Source organism: Cucurbita pepo, chromosome 20, assembly GCF_057944985.1.
Source record: "Cucurbita pepo subsp. pepo isolate OVF chromosome 20, ASM5794498v1, whole genome shotgun sequence".
Lineage (NCBI taxonomy): Eukaryota > Viridiplantae > Streptophyta > Magnoliopsida > Cucurbitales > Cucurbitaceae > Cucurbita > Cucurbita pepo.
Genome location: NC_141817.1, coordinates 3,255,884 through 3,276,967, shown reverse-complemented (window position 1 = coordinate 3,276,967; position 21,084 = coordinate 3,255,884). Strand labels below are relative to the sequence as shown.

General features: G+C 35.8%; 1 protein-coding gene across 2 annotated transcripts; it reads right to left on the bottom strand.

Annotated features, from left to right (window-relative positions):
• Positions 1-568: 568 nt before the first annotated feature.
• Positions 569-20,522, bottom strand: LOC111782946 (cation-chloride cotransporter 1-like). 2 transcript variants are annotated; one of them, XM_087120515.1, is made up of 13 exons: positions 20,146-20,522; positions 19,690-19,830; positions 19,375-19,453; positions 17,460-17,551; positions 9,871-9,985; positions 6,743-6,843; positions 6,490-6,551; positions 5,282-5,509; positions 4,408-4,522; positions 3,942-4,136; positions 3,161-3,561; positions 2,461-2,622; positions 569-1,883 (listed from the first exon to the last, which is right to left on the bottom strand). In XM_087120515.1, the coding sequence occupies exons 1-13, from the start codon at positions 20,304-20,306 to the stop codon at positions 796-798; spliced, it is 2,940 nt and encodes a 979-aa protein (XP_086976641.1). In that variant the 5' UTR covers positions 20,307-20,522; the 3' UTR covers positions 569-795. The 2 variants fall into 2 exon arrangements, with proteins under 2 accessions (XP_086976641.1, XP_086976642.1); XM_087120516.1 differs by lacking the exon at positions 20,146-20,522 and adding an exon at positions 19,541-19,611.
• Positions 20,523-21,084: the final 562 nt, after the last annotated feature.

Here is a 21,084-nt window from a genome sequence, read left to right as displayed (position 1 = left end):
TCTGGTTCCGGAGTTCAGTCTCATGAATCTTGCTGGCCTCTCTGACTTGACCCTATTTACCTTATCCATTCGTCTAGCATCAATTTCATAATCAAAAGTTGGATTGAGTTACCCATCTCTCTATTTTCGAGTTAAGTTGGATTGAGTTGAGTTATCAAATGATTTTGTTTAACTATTTAAAGAAATCCTAATTATCATAATCAAAATCTCATAAAACTCGATATAAAACATTCATACATTCATAAATCACAACACATCACTAACATTGGTTATTAAAAGGGCAGTAATGTTGAATTGTAACTCTATTTTCGAGGGGGAGAAGTTGATACGCAGAGAGAGAGAGAGAAGTCACATCACAAACAAACTCAAATTTTTTGTTTTTAAAAAATCAACTCAATACAAACCGAATTTTTTTTAACCCAACCCAACTTTTATGGTTTGGATTGACTAGTTCAAGTGAGTCGAGTTCTCGAGTCATAAGAAGTAACAAAAGTGAGAAATGAAATCTTTGGGAGCTTTTTCAAGTACAAATTCAATGACTAATGTCTGATAGCATAAAAGTCTTACAAAAGGTTAACTGCATCTCGATAATGGCTATTTAATTTCAAAATTTCTGAGACTAATATGGTAATACAAAGCTGAAAAAGAAGACCTGTGATGGATAGTACAAAGAATGATTGTAATCTAAAATGCTACAAGACTTGGAAGAAAAGAAAAGGTAAAAAAAGGTAAAAATGGAAGTCAATATGAACAGCAATCAAGGAATTAACACTGAAGTAAGCAAGAAACTGAAACTTAAGTGAACAAAGTTACAACGTCTCTGCGGTATCCTCTAACGATCAAGAGCCGAGGCACGTTCTCAACCAACAAATCCAAGTACTCCATATAGAAGTATGCGGGATGGTCGACAGGAGGTGGCGGGAGGCTAACGAGCACGACAGCAGCCATCCTCGAGTATCTCAGAATTGTCGAGTTCAACTTGAGAGTTGTATTTAGAAACTTCCCAACCTGCTGCTCATTCACACTGACAGGCTTCCCATCAGCCATGAGTGTGGTACCTCTGCTCTTAGCTGCTGCCTTCATTTCACCTAAATAACTAGCAATCCTCCCTTGAGCAGCAGTGAAGGCTTCCATTGATTCGTCTGGTTGCGCGCCCTCCACTTGCGTGTCCCATGATTTTATCGTTATAACGATCACCTCAGCTTGCATCCGAAGATCATATAAAAACTTTTTGACATCAGCTTTGAGGCCCTCCGCGTCGGAATCCTCCTCTGCAATGCAGAACACCTGAATCTTACAGCTTTCAAAGGTCTCCTTTGTAAGGAGAAGCTGAGAGAGGAGAAGCATAAGACCACCATCTCTCACAATCCAGTACAAGTCGATAGTTCCATACTGCCTCTGAAATTCATTAGGCCATTCATCCAGACCCTTAACAATGACAACTGCTTTGTTAGCATCAATGCAGTCGTTAATTATTCCAACAAAAGTAGTCGGAATTTCTATTAGATTTTCACGACGCCATATTTCTGGATATCGCATCACTACAATATTTGGCTTGAGATTTCCGAGACCCATCGTCTGAACGATCCCCCTGAAACCTTCAGACATTGTGGGAGCCACAACAATCTCTGCCACACCTTCACAGCGTTTGTAATCAATATATGTAGCAAGCTGCTTGCAGGCAGCTTTTGCATCTTCAACCCGTTCATGGTAATCTCCATCTAGAATGGAGACAAATATGGACATTCCACGGCCTTTTTTCTTCATGCAGTTTGCAAAATCTGCAAGTTTAGGGTGACAGGGTACATTTTCTGGCAGCTTTCCCCATGGCCGGCAAAATATCAAGGGAATGGGATACCAATTCTTTGGGTGGACTTGGCTAGCTGCAATATAAAAATACTGCTATATTAACAACAGTAACAAACATCTACAGCAGTACATCCACTCATATGTAAGCCAAAGATAGCGAACGGGTCATCAAACTCGCAAACAACGAAGGAGAAGAAGAAAGAAAGGCACGTCCTGTATGACTCCCAGCATAAAAAGAGAACTGTTAACCTTGGACAAACCGAACATTACGGATTCCTAGGAGTTGGAACATTAACATTAATGGTAAGCAAATTCTACTAAACTTTAACATGATTGGTAAGCCAAATTCCTGGTCTAAGACCTAGTAAGTCCCCATAGTTAAAGCAGATACAAAGCTCTATAACAAAGTGAAAGCATGCAGCGAAAAAAATCCTTAAAAAGAATTCAGGTTACCATACCCCTTCCCACTGCCTTTCCACGATCAGTAATTACAAAGCTAATAACCGAACCTATCTATAACAGTGCAAATGGTTCTCCACAACAGAACAAGTTATAGATGAACATCCAAATTAAATGAAACCAAAAACACTACCATAAAGCAAATGACCCAAAAACTATAGTCAAGATAGTGTTTATAGGTATTATGCTCACCTCCAAGTGAACGAAGACTGCGAAGAGCAAGTTGAAAATATGCACTCTTGAAACCATCACCCCAGTCCCCAGCCTTACCCCTAAGGCATACATAATAATATAGAAGGCTGGCAAGGGCTAGAGACACTATCGTGAATGACCACGAGATCAAGAACATTATCACTGTAAACAAAGAAGAAAGAAATTGATTAAATGACATCTCATAATGGTTCGGAGGGAGGGACAGAGAGAGCCATGCAGGAGATGACAGGCAAATAAATGGTTCTAATGACTAGCAAAACGTATCTCATGTCCAATAAATAACAGTTAGTTGATGCAAATATTTCGATCCTTAGATTTTGGGAATGCAATTAGTCACGTGTCCGATAGAAACATCAGAAAGAAAAATATTACCTTATTTTTCATTCATAACAAGTAGAACATACAAGAATTTGTTGACTATGTTGCACGAATTATAATGCTATTCATCATTGAATTTATTAGCAATTGTACGCACTTAAATAAAATGGGGAAAAAAAACGTTAAAGATTTCTCTTTATTATAGCTACTTTTTGTAGAGTAGTGCGCCAAATAGATACTCTGAGATTTCAAGTAATGGAATAAAATAGAAAGTTTCTGAGCTAAAATCAGAAAAACTAAACAATAAAAAGCACTTGATTCTAAAAATATCACTCACTACATATTTGAAAGTATAGCATACCTACACAAAGTGATGCTCCAAGAAGAGAGAGGCTCCAATGATGGAATCTCCAGCGTGGACGCCAACTGGGAGCGTCTAGTAGGTCCAAAAGGAAGCAGGATAAGTTCACACCAGCATAACAAAGTAGGAAAAACATGGTTACAGTTGGTGTGATAAGATCAAGATTCCCAATTATCACACATCCGATGCAGAGAAATGCAGTAAAGAGGGTTGCAAAGTATGGCTCACTGCCATCTGCTACTTTAAAATAGTTTAGAATAGGCAATATATCATCATTGGCTATGGCTGCTAGTAAGCGAGGGGCTCCTGTCAGACTCTGAAGAGCAGCTCCAAGGGTTGATAAAATAATTCCAACATAAATAAGTGCTGGGAAAGGCCAAGCAACCGTAGCAGTAAGAAGCCTACATAAGAAATTTTGGTTCAGTATAGAAACATTCTGAACTGCTCAACCGAAGCCTACATAAATAATGTATTAGTATCAAATTCCACCCTCCCATCTCTAAGGACTGCTCAACTTTCTATTTATACTACAATTTTGAATCTGATGCCTAACAATGATTTGTAGGGGAAAAAACATAATGCTTCAGCTGTCGCATATTCTCAAGGATTTGACCAATGTCAGAGATCTTTCCCATCCAAATCACTCACTAGCAAATAGTAATAAATGAATAATGGATAATGCAGTGCCTCACTCGCTATAAGCCACTCAAATAGTCATGTATCAGAATTTCCAATGATCTAACATTTACATCAATTCACTTGGTATTATGACATATTTTACCTATCTGTCAACAATTTCTCTCTAGTTGCCAGTGCTCCAAACAACAACACAGAGACCAGATATAATGCAGTTGTTGTCAGAGTTGCAGCCAATGTTCCAATAGGAATTGAACGCTGAGTATCCTTCAGTGAAGCTGATCTATTAGAACCAGCCATTATTCCCGTCACAGCAGGGAAAAAAAGACCAACCAATGCACTGCAAAAAAAAAAAAAAAAAAAAAAAGAACAGAAGAAGCTAAAAATATGACCAGTAATAGTAATGCAAATAAATGGGTACTGTAACAGCTTTGCTTTAGGATCAATGGCAACTAAATCCAATATCCGACAATCCTAATTTCAATAAAACAAACAGCTCTCACATAAGCGGAAAGACAATTTGGACTCCATACTGTAGAAATTCAGAAAAAGTAATATGTAATTTTAACTCAATATATGCAAAAGCTGGAAAAATAAAATCCAACCCTTACTTGAAATTCCAATAGACTTTTCCTAAAGGATCAGGAATTCCAGCACTGTTCGTCATCTGATAATCTGAACTCCAATTTTCTTTAAAAGATTCCAAACTCAATCCTGTGATGCCATCTGAAGAACATAGCAAAGAAAGCACCAATTCAATTCCTCCACTATATTATGTATACCTTTGATAAAAGAGACGAAAAATTAAATGACCTTCATTATAATTATATTGGAAAACTTAACTCGCTATAGCATTGTTGAAAGACCCTGGCCAACTGATGGTTAAATATGTATGAAGTATTGTTACATCCAAGGTCTCATACAATTTTATTTAATGCTAATTTAAAGCATACGAAAAAGTCCAACACAAATCTTTTATTTTTTGCTGCAAAATGTCAACTAGGTATTATTACTTGTTTTTTAAAAACAATGAGAAAGAGAAAAGAAATCTTTAAGAAAAAAAAGGTCGACCAAGTAAATCAAAATCCCTAAATACTACTAACAATAAATCTGAATAAGTCTCTAAATACTAAGTAACTAAATAATTCTCCTTACTTAAGCTAATCTTTCGACAAGTTTAATAACATTTTGAGATAGCTAGTTGTATCTAAAAGACAAGCCGAGATGCACACATAAGTTAATCAAGACCTCTAGGTACCCACAATAATTTATACTAGAAAAGAGTCCGAAGAATCAACTAGGCAGACATTTGTAACACATCTCCATTCAACTTTAGAGGTAATTGTAGCGCTTGAAATCTGGCAGGTTGACAATTTGCAAGATGCAGAATGCAAACTTAAAGAACAGTCAGGTGTACATGCGGCTCACATATTTAAAAGGACATGCTCATAAGAAATTATTATGCATTAAAAATAAAAAAGTCACCTGAAGGGTTGTTTTTTCTTGCCACAAAAATTCCAAGAAATATGCTAACCACTGAGAACAAGACTGGAATAAGGAAAGCAGGAGCAACCCTATTAATCATTTTCACACCACCAAATACAATGAAGCACAGAAGAATCGTCACAATAATGCCATAAACTTGCAAGTCATGTGAACTTGGACTTTGTATTGGTGCTGCAACAGTTGTTCCATTAACTTTTGTTACAGTCTCTGCATCGCAATAACAAAATGATCAACGTACTGCAACAGATCTCTCTGATAGAATTTGTCTTGCTGATGAAAAATATCTAGAATGCCATAAAATATCTAGAATTTGTCTTGCTGATGAAAAATGCCATACTGTTTTGGAATAGACAATAGCACAAATTACAATGTGAAAACATTTAACTTAAAGGAGAAGCTGGTGAGATATTCTTATAACAAAGCTTCCAATATCGATACTATCTAAACCAGCATTATAGAACTCCATATGCTTTTGCAAGAGTCCATTGTATTAAATTAGATTGCCATCCAATCCTTAGTTGCAATTCCACCTATTATATGATATTATTTAGTTTTATATAAAAGAAAACATTCTCCACTGTAGTGATGTAGAAAACCATGATTATTACTTAAAAATGACATTACTTCGTTGTAAAAAGAAAGCCACCGTGTCTTCGAGAAACTAAACTATAGTAATAATGTTTCATATGTAAAATTATAACAACCTCTCAGATCAGACAAATATATCCTTGCTATAAATAGAAAACTAAATTAATAAAAATACCCTAGAACTTTATACTTTGTCTCAAAAATACCCCTAAACTTTCAAAAGTTTCAATAATACTCTCAAACTTCAAAAAATGTCTCAAAATATCCTTCAACTTTTAAAAAAATGTTTAAAAATACCTTTACCATTAGTTTTGGATGGAAACCATTAATATTTTGTTTCAAAAATATCCTTAAACTTTCAAAAGAGTTCTAAAAAATTCCCTTTTAACTTTTAAAAGTGTTCCAAAAATACCTATTGGTAAATTTTGAAAGTTTAGGGATACTTTTATTCATTTATCCTAAATAGAAATTAGAAACTAAAAATTTGATATTGAGTTATAATGAAAACTAAGAGATCCACAACTGATAACAATATAAAAAGGCTAAGTAAATAAAGAACAGTTCATGTCTATATACTAGCAGCAAAGACTCATCATCACCTCTGAATAGCCCTGCAGCTGGTACAGCATTCAAAAATGTTTCTACAGCTCCCAACACATAACTGAACCAACAGATGGAGAGAAGGCAAAGTTAACATAAATACAGAGCTAATGCAAATTTAAACTTAAAAAGGAAAAAAAAAGCAGCTAACAATAAAAGAATAGTAAGACTACTACAACTCTGAAGTCTTCAATATTATACCAATCACATATATCGACGACCATCAAAGTTAAATTAAGCATTTATACTCACAGAGCACCAGCAACTGCATTTCCGAGAAAGAAACATAGCCCAATGCTAACTCCAACCTCTGGACCAAGGGCACGACCTATCAGATAATATGGTCCCCCACCCTAGAAGAAATAAACGATCAAACAACTTACTTGACATCCAAGCATATTCAAGGGAAACTTAGCTGGTATTTTTCTCACTACCAAACTAATGGGACAGGCATTTTATGTGACAAATTACTCCATGAAACTGTCAGTGAATAGCCGAAAAACAACATTCAATTGGATAAATTATCAATACAAAATCTTTGGTGAGACCTACTTGCAAGTGAAGACTCATTTTTATTACTCCTTTGGAAGAATAAAGATCTTTTAGACCATAAGAAATAAACTGACAGATTAGACAATGTGACATTCAATAAGGTCGGTCGATCTATCACCTTCGGAAAGGAAATTGTGTTGCCAAGAATAGAGCATCTTCTTAATGTTGTCTATAATAGGTTCCCAAAATAATTGAGAAGGTTTTCCATATAAAGGGGAGCCCCAAGTAAGCAGTTGGCCATTCACCCACCTTGCACACAAATTTGTTGGCAACAGAATCCACACAAACAACATTGCAGTTGATGCCCAAAAACTCAGATTTATGCCTAAAACCAGAAGCTTCTTCAAAAAGGTAAATCAAGCTACGGAGATTATTGATATCATCTTTTTTGTTGGGGGAGAAAATAATTGTCATTGACAAACAATAGATGATTGATTTGAGTGGAACCGTTGTCCAGAATATAACCTTCAATGAAGTCATGATTAGCTGTCAAGGACAAGAACCTGTTAAGACGATCTATCACAATGATGAAGAGGAAAGGAGACGAAGGGTCACCTTGACAAAGGCTGTGGCTTTATTTTTTCCCCTTGGTTAACAGTTGATGATGGTGGACAAGTTGGTTGATGATACGCAACCTTTGATCCATAACCTCCATTTGGATCCAAACCTTTTGACTCTCAACATTTCATCAGAAAAATCCCAATCAGCCCTGCCAAAGGCTTTTTCTACATCAAGTTTGATGACCACCCCTTTAGTCCACTTTCTATGCCAATCTCCAATGCAATGGCAATGAATGATGCATCCAAAATTTGTCTTCCTTCAACAAAGGCTGATTAAAAATCCATGATGGTTGATGGAAGGACTTTCTTGAGCCAATTAGAAAGGACTCTAGCAACGACTTAGTAAAGACAAGTGATAAAGCTTATGGGCCTATAAACCCCAACTTTTCTAGCACTGGTTTTATTCGGAATATAGCAAATTTAGGTTTCATTGACATTGTTGTTGATGATACCTGAAAGAAAAAAATCTGAACACTCTTGTTATGTCGGGTTTAAGGATGTTTGACTTTCTAAAGAATTCAGCAGTGAATCCATCCGGCCTGGGGGATTTACTAGAACCCAATGCTTTAACTGCAAGCCAAATTTCATTCTCTGTGAATGGGGCTTCTAACGAGCAGCTATGTTCAACAATGACAGGTCTCAATTGATAGGATGAGGGAGGAATCTCCTATCTGTATTTTTTGTGAAGAGTTATGAATAGAAATTTCTTTCTGCGTTGTGAACTTGTTCTTGTTCTTTCATGCTGGTATGGTCATAATAAAAAGGCCACAATCTTCGAACCAAGGAGCAAGCGCCATCAAATGGGAATTGGGAGTAAAAGTGGAGCTGTCCTTGGGAAGAAGGATTAAAACACACCGAAGCCCCTCAATGGGTTCAGACAACATAGATGGAGGAGAATCAGAGGCACTTTGTAGGGGTCTGGACAGGTAAAATTTTGTTTCTGCTTTCGAGAGAAGGGGAATGACGGTTGTAGTACTTCTGTGTAATGTTGAATTTCATGTTTGAAACTATTTATGTAAGTCCATGGCCTTATTTCAAAAATATTGATTATGAATTTTCGCACTTAAGTCTTAAGCATGCATGAGTTGCCGTCACTAATTAGGTTAAGAAAATTAGGGGCATTACAGTTTCCATGTCCCATTTGCCAATAAGTAAGCAACCAATGTTTATCCAACCCCCATAAGAAGGTACAAGGTGTTACTTAAAATATTCCCCGCAATTCTATGGGGAATAAAGAAGTTGATAAGACCACACTTTTTGCCAATCTTTACAGAAACCCAAAATTTTTGCTTCGTTGGTTTTATTGTAGAAATAAAGGTCCTTATAGGAAGGTTGGTGGCCCTCACTAATGGCAGCTTTAGTTTCTAAGCTGAAGAAATTGACAAGGCCTACAAAGTAATCCATTTTTTCGCTTGATCTCCTGCAGGGATCAGCAGACGGCTTTTTCTCCATTGTAGTCCAGCTTCACCAGACACGGTATCCTTTCTTAGTAAAACTTTTCTCAATCCAAACTATTTGATCGTCAATCCTTGTCTCTTTGAGAAATTTCTAGTTCAAAGGCGAGGTGAGAAGAGACTTAAGAGTATCATTGATCAATCACAAAGTACTCCAATGAATCAATAAGGAAAATGCTTCGTCGAACACGGGAGCCTTGAGAGGTTGGGTCTACTTCAATCAAAAACATTTTTCTTTCTATCGAGATTGCTCTAATTTGTTGTGGCCTAGACATGGTAGAGATGGGTGGGGATGGGAGAATAGATTAAGGGGTGGAGATATGGTGGCAGTTCTGGCCAGGTGGAGGAGTGGATTAGGGAAGGAAGAGAGGAGGGAATGGAGAGAGGTTAGATATGGTGAAGTTTTTTTTTTTTTTTTTTTTCAAAGGGTCACTATACAATCTAGATCCACAAAACTAATATTTTATGGAATCTTTTAATGAGAATCAATATTTTGACTGCTAATTATCTTTCATGCATGACCTTCTCCTAGAGCTTTTAGCGAGTTTCCACTATAATATACCTAAGCGAGCACTTAAATCTAAATTTTGATTTACAACTTAAAATTATTGAAGTCAGTTGAATACCAAATGCATCATTGAATATTTTATAGATACTGCTATATTCTTCCTCGTATAAATCGACGCTCTTAATAGTTCACTACAAATTAATAAGTTTTGGAACAGCACCACCAGAGGTAAACCAACCACAGCCATAAGAATATTATATGCAATTAGGAAGTTATGGGCAATAAAATTCAACCTAGGAAATGTACCTTCATTGCACCATTAGTTGCAATAGCACTTAGTGAGATCGAAGTCAAGAACGTACATAAACCACAAAACGACACCAGCACTAATGACTCACCAATACCAGCCATGCCAACAATCCTGCGTTTTTGTTCATAATAGAAACATCTGTCATTTAGATAAGAGAAAGTATACAAAAAAGTCTCCCATAAAACAGGACTTAACAAACAGGCAACCAGCAACGGATTCACTATAACAAGAAGGAACCCCAATTGTTGATTGTACTAAAAAAAGGAGATTACAGAAGAAATTAGGCACATGGACTCATGCATGTTAGCTCATTGAAAAACCAGACGAAATAAATTCATATAAAACAAAATGCAATGCAAGGTATATATCACCATATGTCTAAATCACTAAGAAAAGTATGTTCGGCGTATAGGGGGGCCTTCTATTCCAGATGGACAATTTAAAGGACAGATGTGTTTGCTCTGTCATATTGACCTACAGAAAGAAGAACATATTGCGGTTTCCACCCAACATAGCTAGACTAAACAACTAGGGAATTTAGGAAAGTACCTAACCTGCTAACCCACTTCCAGACCTCATAAACGTGACTTGTCATTTTTTAAAAAATAATAATAATAATAATAATAAAATATAACAGAACTTCATTAAAGTCAAAAAAGGTTATGGGAAACATCTCCCTTGAAACCTTAACCAAAAAACATGGATTATATGAAACACCCTCGATCAACTATAATCGACAAGAACGAACAAAAAAATTTGCAAAATAATCCAAATGGAAGCAATATATTTCACAGCCGAACAAGGAAAAATCTCAATGGAAATTTCCCAAATCCAAGTGGGAATTAAAATTATGGACCACCAAAATGTTGGAAATTTGAAGAAAAGGTGGTGTTTAATTGGGGTTGGAATGACATAGGAGAAGGATGGTTTAGGAAATCTAGAATTTGGTTCAACTGGAGTTGGCCCATTGAATGAATTTGGCCCCTGTAAATTGCAATTAGGGTTGGAAAAGTTTCATAAATTGCCCCCATCCTATCTCCCTTTTTTTTCATCGTGAGCCACCAACTCCCAAGCATTTCTTTCTTATTCAACCTTCACCGGTAAAGGTGACGGCTTTTTCCATTTGACTAAAGTGATGGTGGTGGCGGCCACACCACATTAGAGTCATGTGCGGGGAACTGACACGCCTCCGACAAAGTTGTGGCAAGATTGTCACCCTCTGATGACGCTGCAACAACTAGCATTGCATGTCCCTATCCGATGGGATCCGACCAATTAGCCACCTCTAACAAACCTGCAACATCTGACACCTCCTCCTCTCTCTTTTCTCTTCTTTTATGTCACTGTGGTTTCAACCGGCTTTTTTTTCAACTTTGATTTTGATTTCTTTCACTTTTCTCCTCTTCTCTCTCTTGAACTCTTTTCGATCATTCAAGGACACTGAACCTAATTTCTTCTCTTCATTTCTCCATTTAGATTTTCAATGCTACCCTAGATGTATTGATTAACATATAAAAATAGTTGGGGAATTATATTTGGTGGTATAACGGTTATTAGTTAGGGATATATCTTAGGTATTAGTTTTTTTCTTTCTTTTTTTTTTTTTTTCTTTCTTTCTTTCTTTCTTTCTTTCTTCTTCTTATAGTTCGTAGTATATTTTATTTTGTTTTCAAAATTTGGTCGGTATAAAAATTTTATTTTTGGGAGTATATTTTATTTTTGGGAGTTAGTTAATAGTATATTTTGTATATCTTATCTTATTTTCAGGATTTTGTCTAGTATATTTTATTTTATTTTTAGGAGTTAGTTGGTAACTTGTATCCTATTTAAACACATTATTGAACACTGCATTTTCTATCCCACTTCTATTCTCATTCTTAACATGGTATCAAAGCATCCATCTTGATTTCTTAAATATTAAAATTTTCTTTGTGGCAGAATCAGCCAAATCCAGCTTCAAAACGTCCGATGTTGATTTAACACATCCTTATTTCATTCATCCCTCTTATCAGCCAAAATATTCACTTGTTCCAATCAAATTAAATGGGACAAATTACCAATCTTGGAGTAAATCAGTTATGCATGCTCTTATTGCCAAAAAGAAAATTGGCTTCATTGATGGCACAATTGAAGAACCATCTCAAGATACAAATTCAACCGAATTTGAACTCTGGAACCAGTGCAACAGTATGATATTGTCTTGGTTAACTCATTCAGTTGAAGCAGATATCGCTGAAGGTATTATTCACGCCAAGACAGCTCATCAAGTGTGGGTTGATCTTCACGATCAATTCTCACAAAAGAATGCTTCAGCAATTTTTCAGATACAAAAGTCAATAGCAATGATGTCACAGGGAACCATGGCTCTGTCAGTATATTTCACCAAGCTCAAAGCACTCTGGGATGAATTGGAAGTGCACCGCACACCATTTACTTGAAATCAACGTCAAATACATGTTGATCAACGCGAAGAAGACAAGTTGATGCAATTACTCATGGGGCTCAATGAGTCTTATAAAACGGTGAGATCTGACATATTGATGATGACTCCATTACCTAATGTGAGGCAAGCATATACATTACTTGTATAAGAAGAGATGAAGCATCAGGTAACTTCTGAACCTACTGAGGATTTCTCAATTGCAGCAACAGTGCAGAAGAAGACAACATATTCAAAGTTCACCCTGGACAAATCATGTGAACACTGCAATAGGAGCGGTCATACAATTGATAAATGTCGAATCCTTAAGTTTCACTGTAAATTTTGTGATAAAAGGGGACATACAGAAGATCGATGTCGACAGAAAAATAATTCTGAAAGGGCAGTACAAGTCAATCAACGCAACAATCGCAGATATCGATCCTCTGCAAATATGGCCGATGTTTCTCAGCTGAATATAGAAGAAGAGTCCCCTAATTCCATTCCAAATTTTTCTTCTAAGCAATTACAACAAATAGCACAAGTCTTATCTGCACTCAATCATCGTCCTTCTGGTAATTCTGACAGTTACATCAATGTTGCAGTTTTGTTTCCCATATCTGCATTATCCATTAACTCTGCTAGTTCTAATTCATGGATTCTCGATAGTGGAGCTACAGATCATATAGTATCCAAAGCTTCTGTTATGACTGAACCCAAGGCTGCAATCATTTCTACAAAAAAATTTGTCTAAACCAAAGGCTGCAATCATTTCTACAATAAATTTGCCTATGGAGAGACAGACAGCACATGTGTCACATATTGCCAATGTTTCCTTTAATCCCGACCTTAAATTAAACAATGTTTTATGTGAGCCTTCATCCAATTTAAACCTGATGTCCATCACCAAACTTACCAATGACTTGAAATGTTGTGTCACATTCTATCCTGATTCTCGTGTTATGCAGGACTTGGCTACGGGGAAGATGATTGGTTCGAGTAAACAATTCGGAGGTCACTATCATATTTCTTCATCTCCAATCAAATCTTCAGCTCATCAAGTATCTCAGTCATTTGATTTGTGGCATTTACGCCTAGGTCATCCTTCATTTTCTCGTTTTAAATTTCTAGCTGATCAATTGCATCTTAATAATGCTACTTTTTCTCATAACGGTAGTATTTGCCCGTTAGCAAAACAAATTAGGTTGTCTTTTCCAAGAAGCTCAATAACAACACATTCTGCCTTTGATCTATTACATTGTGATGTTTGGGAACCTCATAAAATTCCTACCTGTTCTGGTTTACGTTTTCTTCTCACTATTGTTGATGATTTTACTCGATGTACTTGAGTTTTTCTTATGCAACATAAATCAAAAGTACATCATTTGTTAATGAACTTTGTTAAATTTGTTCAAACTCAATTTCATACTACTATTAAGATAGTATGATCAGACAATGAGACTGAGTTCCTATCCTTGCAACCATTTTTTACTTCTTGTGGCATTGAATTTCAACGCACTTGTGTCTATACTCCACAACAAAATGGAGTTGTAGAATGTAAGCATCGTCATATCCTAAATGTAGCTAGGTCTCTTCTCTTTCAGTCACAAGTTCCACTTAATTTTTTTGGGAGGGTGCATTTTACTATTGTCTTATAAATAGAACACCATCACCATTGTTATCTAACAAGACACCCTTTGAAGCACTCTACAAACGATCGCCTACATTTCATCATCTTAAAGTTTTTGTTGTAAATGTTATGCAACTGTAGTACATCCTAAGCAAAAGTTTGAACCTCGAGCAATTCCTTGTGTTTTCTTAGGATATCCTTGTGGTCAGAAAGGTTACAAGTTGTATGACATGCAATCTCACAAATTCTTTATTAGTCGTGATGTTAAATTTTGTGAAGATGATTCTCCTTTTTCATCAGTCTCAAACACTTTACCACTTCGTGATTCATCCTACTCAAACATCTATTCTAATCCTATCCCACCTTCTATTCCTTCAGTTTCTATTTCGTCATCTCCTCCACCTTTTATTCTTTCTCCAGCTTGGCATAATGATTATGAGATGTCTTCTGCAGCCAATCATTTAACCTCTAGCTCAAGTCCCAGCACTGGCATCAGGTATCCCCTTCGTTATTACCTTTTATTCTCTCGTTTTTTTCTCCTACTCAACGTGCTTTTCTAGCTCTTGTGACAGTCCAAACAGAACCTAAAACCTATGATGAGGCAGTTGGTGACCCATCATGGCAGCAGGCTATGAATGTTGAAATTGCAGCTTTGGAACGTAATCATACTTGATTTCTCATTCCTCTACCACCTGGCCACAAAGTTATTGGTTGTCATTGGGTGTACAAGATTAAATACAACTCTGATGGTTCTATTGAACGTTATAAAGCTCGACTGGTAGCAAAGGGATATACTCAGGTTGAAGGTATTGATTACAAAAAGACATTTTCTCCTACATCGAAACTTACTACACTTTGTTGCTTACTCACTATTGTTGCTGCTAGAAAATGGTTCCCTCATCAGTTGGATGTTCAAAATGTCTTTCTCCATGGTAATCTAGACGAGAAAGTCTACATGTCTTTACCACCAGGTCTTCGCCGACAGGGGGAGAATACAACATATCAACTACATAAATCTCTTTATGGGTTAAAACAGGCTTCTCGCAATTGGTTCTCCATATTCTCTACCACTATACAAAATGCAGGCTACACTCCGTCCAAAGCAGATTACTCTTTATTTACTAAGAGTAGAGGTACTTCTTTGACTGCAGTTTTTATTATGTTGATGATATTCTGTTGACACGCAATGATCTCAAAGAAAGTCAACATCTCAAGACTAGCATACTCGAGAAATTTCTTATCACAGATTTAAGAAATTTGAAATATTTCTTAGGCATTAATTTTCTCGATCTAGAAAAAGAATTTTTATGTCTCAAAGGAAGTATGCTCTAGACATTCTTCAAGACACAGGTCTTACAGGAGCACGTCCAGAAAAATTTTCTAGGGAGTAAAATCTGAAATTTTCTAGGAAGTATGCTCTTGGTCAAAGACGTCTACTACCATCTGAAAACAACTTGAGATATACAAGCAATAATGCAATTCTGACTTGTGTGGTTGTCGAACTTCGGTCTATTTCTGGGTTCTGCATTTCCTTGGAAATTCAATCATTTCTTGGAAGTCTAAAAAGCAAACCAATGTGTCTAGATCATCAGCAGAAACCGAGTATTGAGCTAAGGCAAATACTTGTTTAGAGTTAACTTGGCTGAGTTACCTTCTTCAAGACTTGGAAAGTTCTGCTGTTCGAACCAGTATTATTGTATTGTGATAATCAAGCAGCATTACATATAGCAGCCAATCCAGTTGTTCACAAGAGTACGAAGTAAATTGAAATAGATTGTCATATAGTTCGAGAAAAGTTACAAGCTAGAATCATCAAACGGTGTTATGTTTCGACTAAAATGCAATTGGCGGATGTTTTTAGACTAAAATGCAATTGGCGGATGTTTTCACTAAAGCTTTGGAAAAACAACAATTAGATTTTTTTGAAAGACAAGTTGGGTGTGATTGACATGCACTCTCCAACTTGAGGGGGAGTATTAAGATATAAAGATATTTTGGGAATATTTATTTTTTTTCCTTGTTTTTAGTACTTGGTTAGTAGTATATTTTATCTCGTTTTCAAGATTTGGTTAGTAGCATATTTTGTATATTTTATCTTATTTTTCAGGATTTGGTCAGTAGTATAATTTATTTTATTTTTAGGAGTTAGTTGGTGGCTTGTATCCTATTTAAAGTGAACATTGATTAAGATTGCATTTTCCATCCCACTTCTGTTTCTCATTCTTAACATGTATGCATATCCCGATCACCATCCATGGTTTAACTCTTTTTTCTAGAAACATCAATGGAGGGCTCTGATATCAATTGATGCAGCAAGTTTAATATTAGGCCAAATTCAAGGCCAAACAAGGGTAGTCCATCTCTAAGAGTTGGAAGAACTCTCTAGAACAATGTTATACTCACCCTAAAATGGTTATTTATTGTAGTACAAGAAAATAAGACAATTAACTAATTAAACATAAAATTCTAATTAAATACTGATTAAGCTAAATTAACAACTATGAACTCAAATATATAAATTATCTAACAATTCTCCTACATCCGTCATTCCGTCAACGCTAATTCTTCATTCCATCAACACTAACCATTCATTTTGAAGACAATATAAGTAGGAAATATACGCAGCCACTGTAATTGTGACGCAAAAAATGAGGACGCTTTAGAGCAACCTTCCCTCTCCAAATAAAGTTGGTAGCTGCTTCAATTTCAAATATTTAAGATTACTTGAGAATCTAAGCATGAGTGATCGATTGAAGGCGTACTGCTTATTGAAATACAGAGGGTTTCTAAAGAAACTTATGCGAATATCAAAAACATTTTTAAATGCACAAAGGATTTATCTTATCAAACTTTCCCACAATCAATCCCACCCCAACCAAGATCAATTTGGTTCTGTTTTAGCAGAACCAGCCATCAACTGGTTTCCACAATCAATGCCAAACAGGTCTTAGAGTTTCTTTCGTAATACACTAAAAATGTCAGAATATACTCTTCCATCAACTTCATCGTCTCGCTTGGGTCTTAAACCATGCATCCAAAGACAGCATGATACATTTATTGGATGTCAATAACTTGAAAGGAAATGTAAGATTCTTAGGATAGATGCTGTTAAAGAAATCTCTTGGGCCTTATGTTTAGAATGAACTGCAATCGATAGAGAAAATGGGAAAGAGATTGGAAGGATATTTTTGGCTTGACCAAGCTTCATTTCTCTTCTTGGTACTCTTTGTCTAATGTCTTCCGTAACTATTTCTCCCTTCGTAATTAATGCTAATTGAGGTTTTTATGCAAACTCTTAGTGGGAGAAAATAGATTTTGTTTGTAGCTAATTATTGTTACCATGAAAAGTGTCTACTATTTCTTATTAAACTCATCCGAAGATAAGACACTCAACCTCTAGGTTGGTATTACTCAAAGGCCATGGGCCTAACGGGGCATAAGGGTTTCTTTCTCCAGATTTCATGAAGTGCATTAAGCATACACGTGTAAAATACAAAAAATAACATGCAGCAATTGCATTTAAATGAAAGACTTACCAAGTAAATCGAATAAAGTAAATGATTCCCAATATGTTCTGTAAGCATGGGATAAATACACCCATCAATGTACCCGATTTGACTTCAGTGGTCTGCATGAAATGTATTGCACGACGAGCATTAAAATGTATAATTCAAAGGTTAAGAAGAATCAATCAACTGAAATGATACATCATTTTAACCAACTAATAATTGCTTACATGTAAAGTGCATAAAAAAAAAATAAAAAAATGAATCCACTGCACAGAAAACTGAAAACACGAGATTTCTCAAACTACTATTTTAGGCATGAGTTTATGTTGCTAGAACACATTGACACCAATTTCAGAAATGAAACAAGTAAAATAAATAGAATAGGCCCCTTTGTTGGAAAATTATCAGCGCCACAAATATCTTATAATTCAACCAGAGCAACAATAATCTAATTCATAGCTGCATCTAGATTTACTATCATAAGCATCTATTAATAGATGTCGAAAAAATTGATCCCGAAGACAAATGAAGCCAAAGTTTCACATTCCCACGCTGACAATGTCCAGACAAAACATAGCAAAGCAATTACAATGTTTTAACTTCCAAAATTCTCGTGAACAAGTAATATCTGTTGGGATGCTTTTATTTCTCCTTTTTAAGTTTGAGGCACTGTTCGTTAGCTTTATCCTGTTTGCTAGTTCGTTAGCTTTAGGCACTAAAGTCACTAGCAGTTGACTAAATGAAGATGGAAGCATTGAAGCAAGCCACACTCACACCTCCCCTTAAGACTTTTTCTTATCCTTAATACCCTCCAATTCCTTTCCAACAAGATGATTAAATAAAAAAATAGATGCCCACTTATCTACTAACCAAATGACAGCCCCTTTCTCTTCCAAATTTTCCCGCAAGAGACCTTTCATGAACTTCTCTAACAAAGCTCCAGCTGTAAAAGTATTTAAAAATACACATAATAAAATGATTCCACAGAGGACAAATTGGATGAGGGTGAGCTTCCCCTCTTCCTTCGACATAGGCTTTCTATCAAGTTTCAAGATGCCTGACACTAAACCTCAAGGATAATATGGTCAGATAGAAAGAAATCTATGATAATGACCATAAAGGAGATCCCCAAGTAAGAAAGGGCAAGAGCAACTTCATAACTCACCAACAGCGACCAACACAAGACCATGGTCTAATCACCAATGACCCCCAACAATGGTTCCACCCCCCCCCCCCCCCCCAAAAAAAATGAGTTTGCTGAGAATATTAGCATAGCAACCACGATAAAAAAGAGAAAAGGATGAGGATCTCACAACAGCTTATTCAAAAAACCTATAGCAACATAGTTATAACATTCTCAGAATCATTCTGGTTCCTTCTTGATTCTTGACTATATCCTCGTTGACTCATTTCCAATAGTTACTTTGTCTAGAGTTTGTGTATCTGCTAACAAACCACCCTGACAACAGGAGATCGTGAAGGGTAAAAACTCTTATCCTTTCCACTGACATCTCAGATAACAGGTACAGACGAGACACTGTGCTAATAGGTCAAAAGACTTACATCCGCATGTGCTGCCACTAATTTCTTTCGGATAAGGAAAATGAAGGTCAATAATCAATTAAGCCTCTCTCGTTCAACAAATACCTTTAAAAAATTCATCTTATGTCCCTACTTTCTTGAAAGAAAGCCATAAAAAAACCATCACAGCTGAAGCTTTACTCCTCCTAAATCCGATAACCACCTAGCCAATTTCCTCGAGGGAGATGATCTCTCTAGCCATTCTTGTGGTTGCCAACCATGCCCCCAAGGCCAAGAATGGTTGGTGAATTAGGTCGTGCGTCTATAGAGATATTTTGTAACCACTCTGACCGAAAACAATGTAAATATCCAAATGGAGAGTAGGTCAAATAATGCGATAATGCAAGTTAAGATAGTTTACCTTTGGCAATCCTTGAGTGATAGAAATGTTCTCACCATCTCGAGGACTAGTAGGTGCTTGAATTTGTTCCCCCATCATACTAATAATACAACAAACATACTAGAAGTGTTACACAAAATTTAGACTGGCTAATTGAACAAATATAAGTTCTAAAAGAAAATTGCACCATATAGAAAGAGACAATGGCTGGCGATAGTTTTGTGGGTTGCGTCCACTTGATTCCATGCCAAAACTCATCTAATAGATGTATTCAATAAATCTAAGGAAGTTGCTGGCAAACTGCACAGACTAGATACAAAGAAAAAAACATTGTACCTCTTAAGGCCAAGAATATTGACAAGAGAATCAAAACCAAAAAACTCCAGCTTGGATTCTCGCTGGGGGCCATCAACTTCAATACGAGTAGGAGAATTCCCATCTGTTTCAGTGCCCGTCTGAGAATCCACTTTTACATTCCTGCCATAGAAGCAAGAGATCTTAAGCACTCCAAATTTCAACATACAATCTCAAGTCTCCAGAACTTGATCAAAGCAAGCAAAAATGCAGCTCAACATACACAAATTACTGCGTCTAAACCACAAAATCTAAGACCCTTCTTCAAAATTTATAGGTCAAAGATATAACATTCATAATAACGATCAAGACACAACGCCCTTCCTTTTCCCCAAATTAAACAATCGCACCTCCTTAAATCCCAACACAAAATTCACAACAAGTAAAGAATAGTACAACAGTAATCACAAGACCGAAGTAGAAGATAAAACAGATTACTTCAGAGAAATGGGGGGAACGGAGGACGAAGAAGATGATGCCCCCGGATCCATAGAAGACATTTCAAGAACAGCACGATCATGAGCTTCCACAGGTCGGTACTTCCTTCCCCTCTGCCCATGAAACTCCTCTTCCCCGCTCTCAATATCACCATTGTCCATTTCAGAACAGCTCAATATCAAATTCCAGCTTGGGTTCCGGCCGTTTCCTGAGATACCAGATCCAAGAAGAAAACCGAAAACGAATCCCGAATCCGATTGAGAGCGAGCGTATATAGGAAGCAAGATCCCGACCAAAAAAAATGAAAAGAAAATCAGAGAAGAAAATGGGGAAGGGAGAAATTTATGGTTAATTTAAATCTCCCGAAGAAACTGTTTTGAATGTGGAAAAAACGACTAGAATAATACTAAATTTTGTGTTTTGAGTTTTGGTCAATAAATTAAAATGTTTAGTGAAAAATTTTGGGTTAGCTGACTTCTTTTTTTTTTTTTCATGTTTTATTATATATATATATATTTTATATATATATATATATATATATATATATATATATATATATATATATATATTTAGTAAATATTATTTTTACTTTTTTTAATATTTGTGTTTAATTAAAGCAAGTTGTATTTATATGGTTTATGATTTAAAGTTCTATATTTACTAATTTTAATTGAATTATTTAATTTCTAATTATTCTGATGTCATAGTTAGATCTGAACATAATTTTATTATTTTTTTATTTATTAATTTGTTCACAAGAAAATATAATTTAGTCTAAGTAAATTTTTTTGTATCTCGAGTAAATATTAGCTTCTATCTTATTTTCAATTTTGAGTAACAACTTTTTTTAATTTTATTTATTTATTTGCATGTTTCCTCACTCGATTAAAAGTTGAATATAAAATTTTGGTATGAATTAAACTAATTTATAAATTCTCT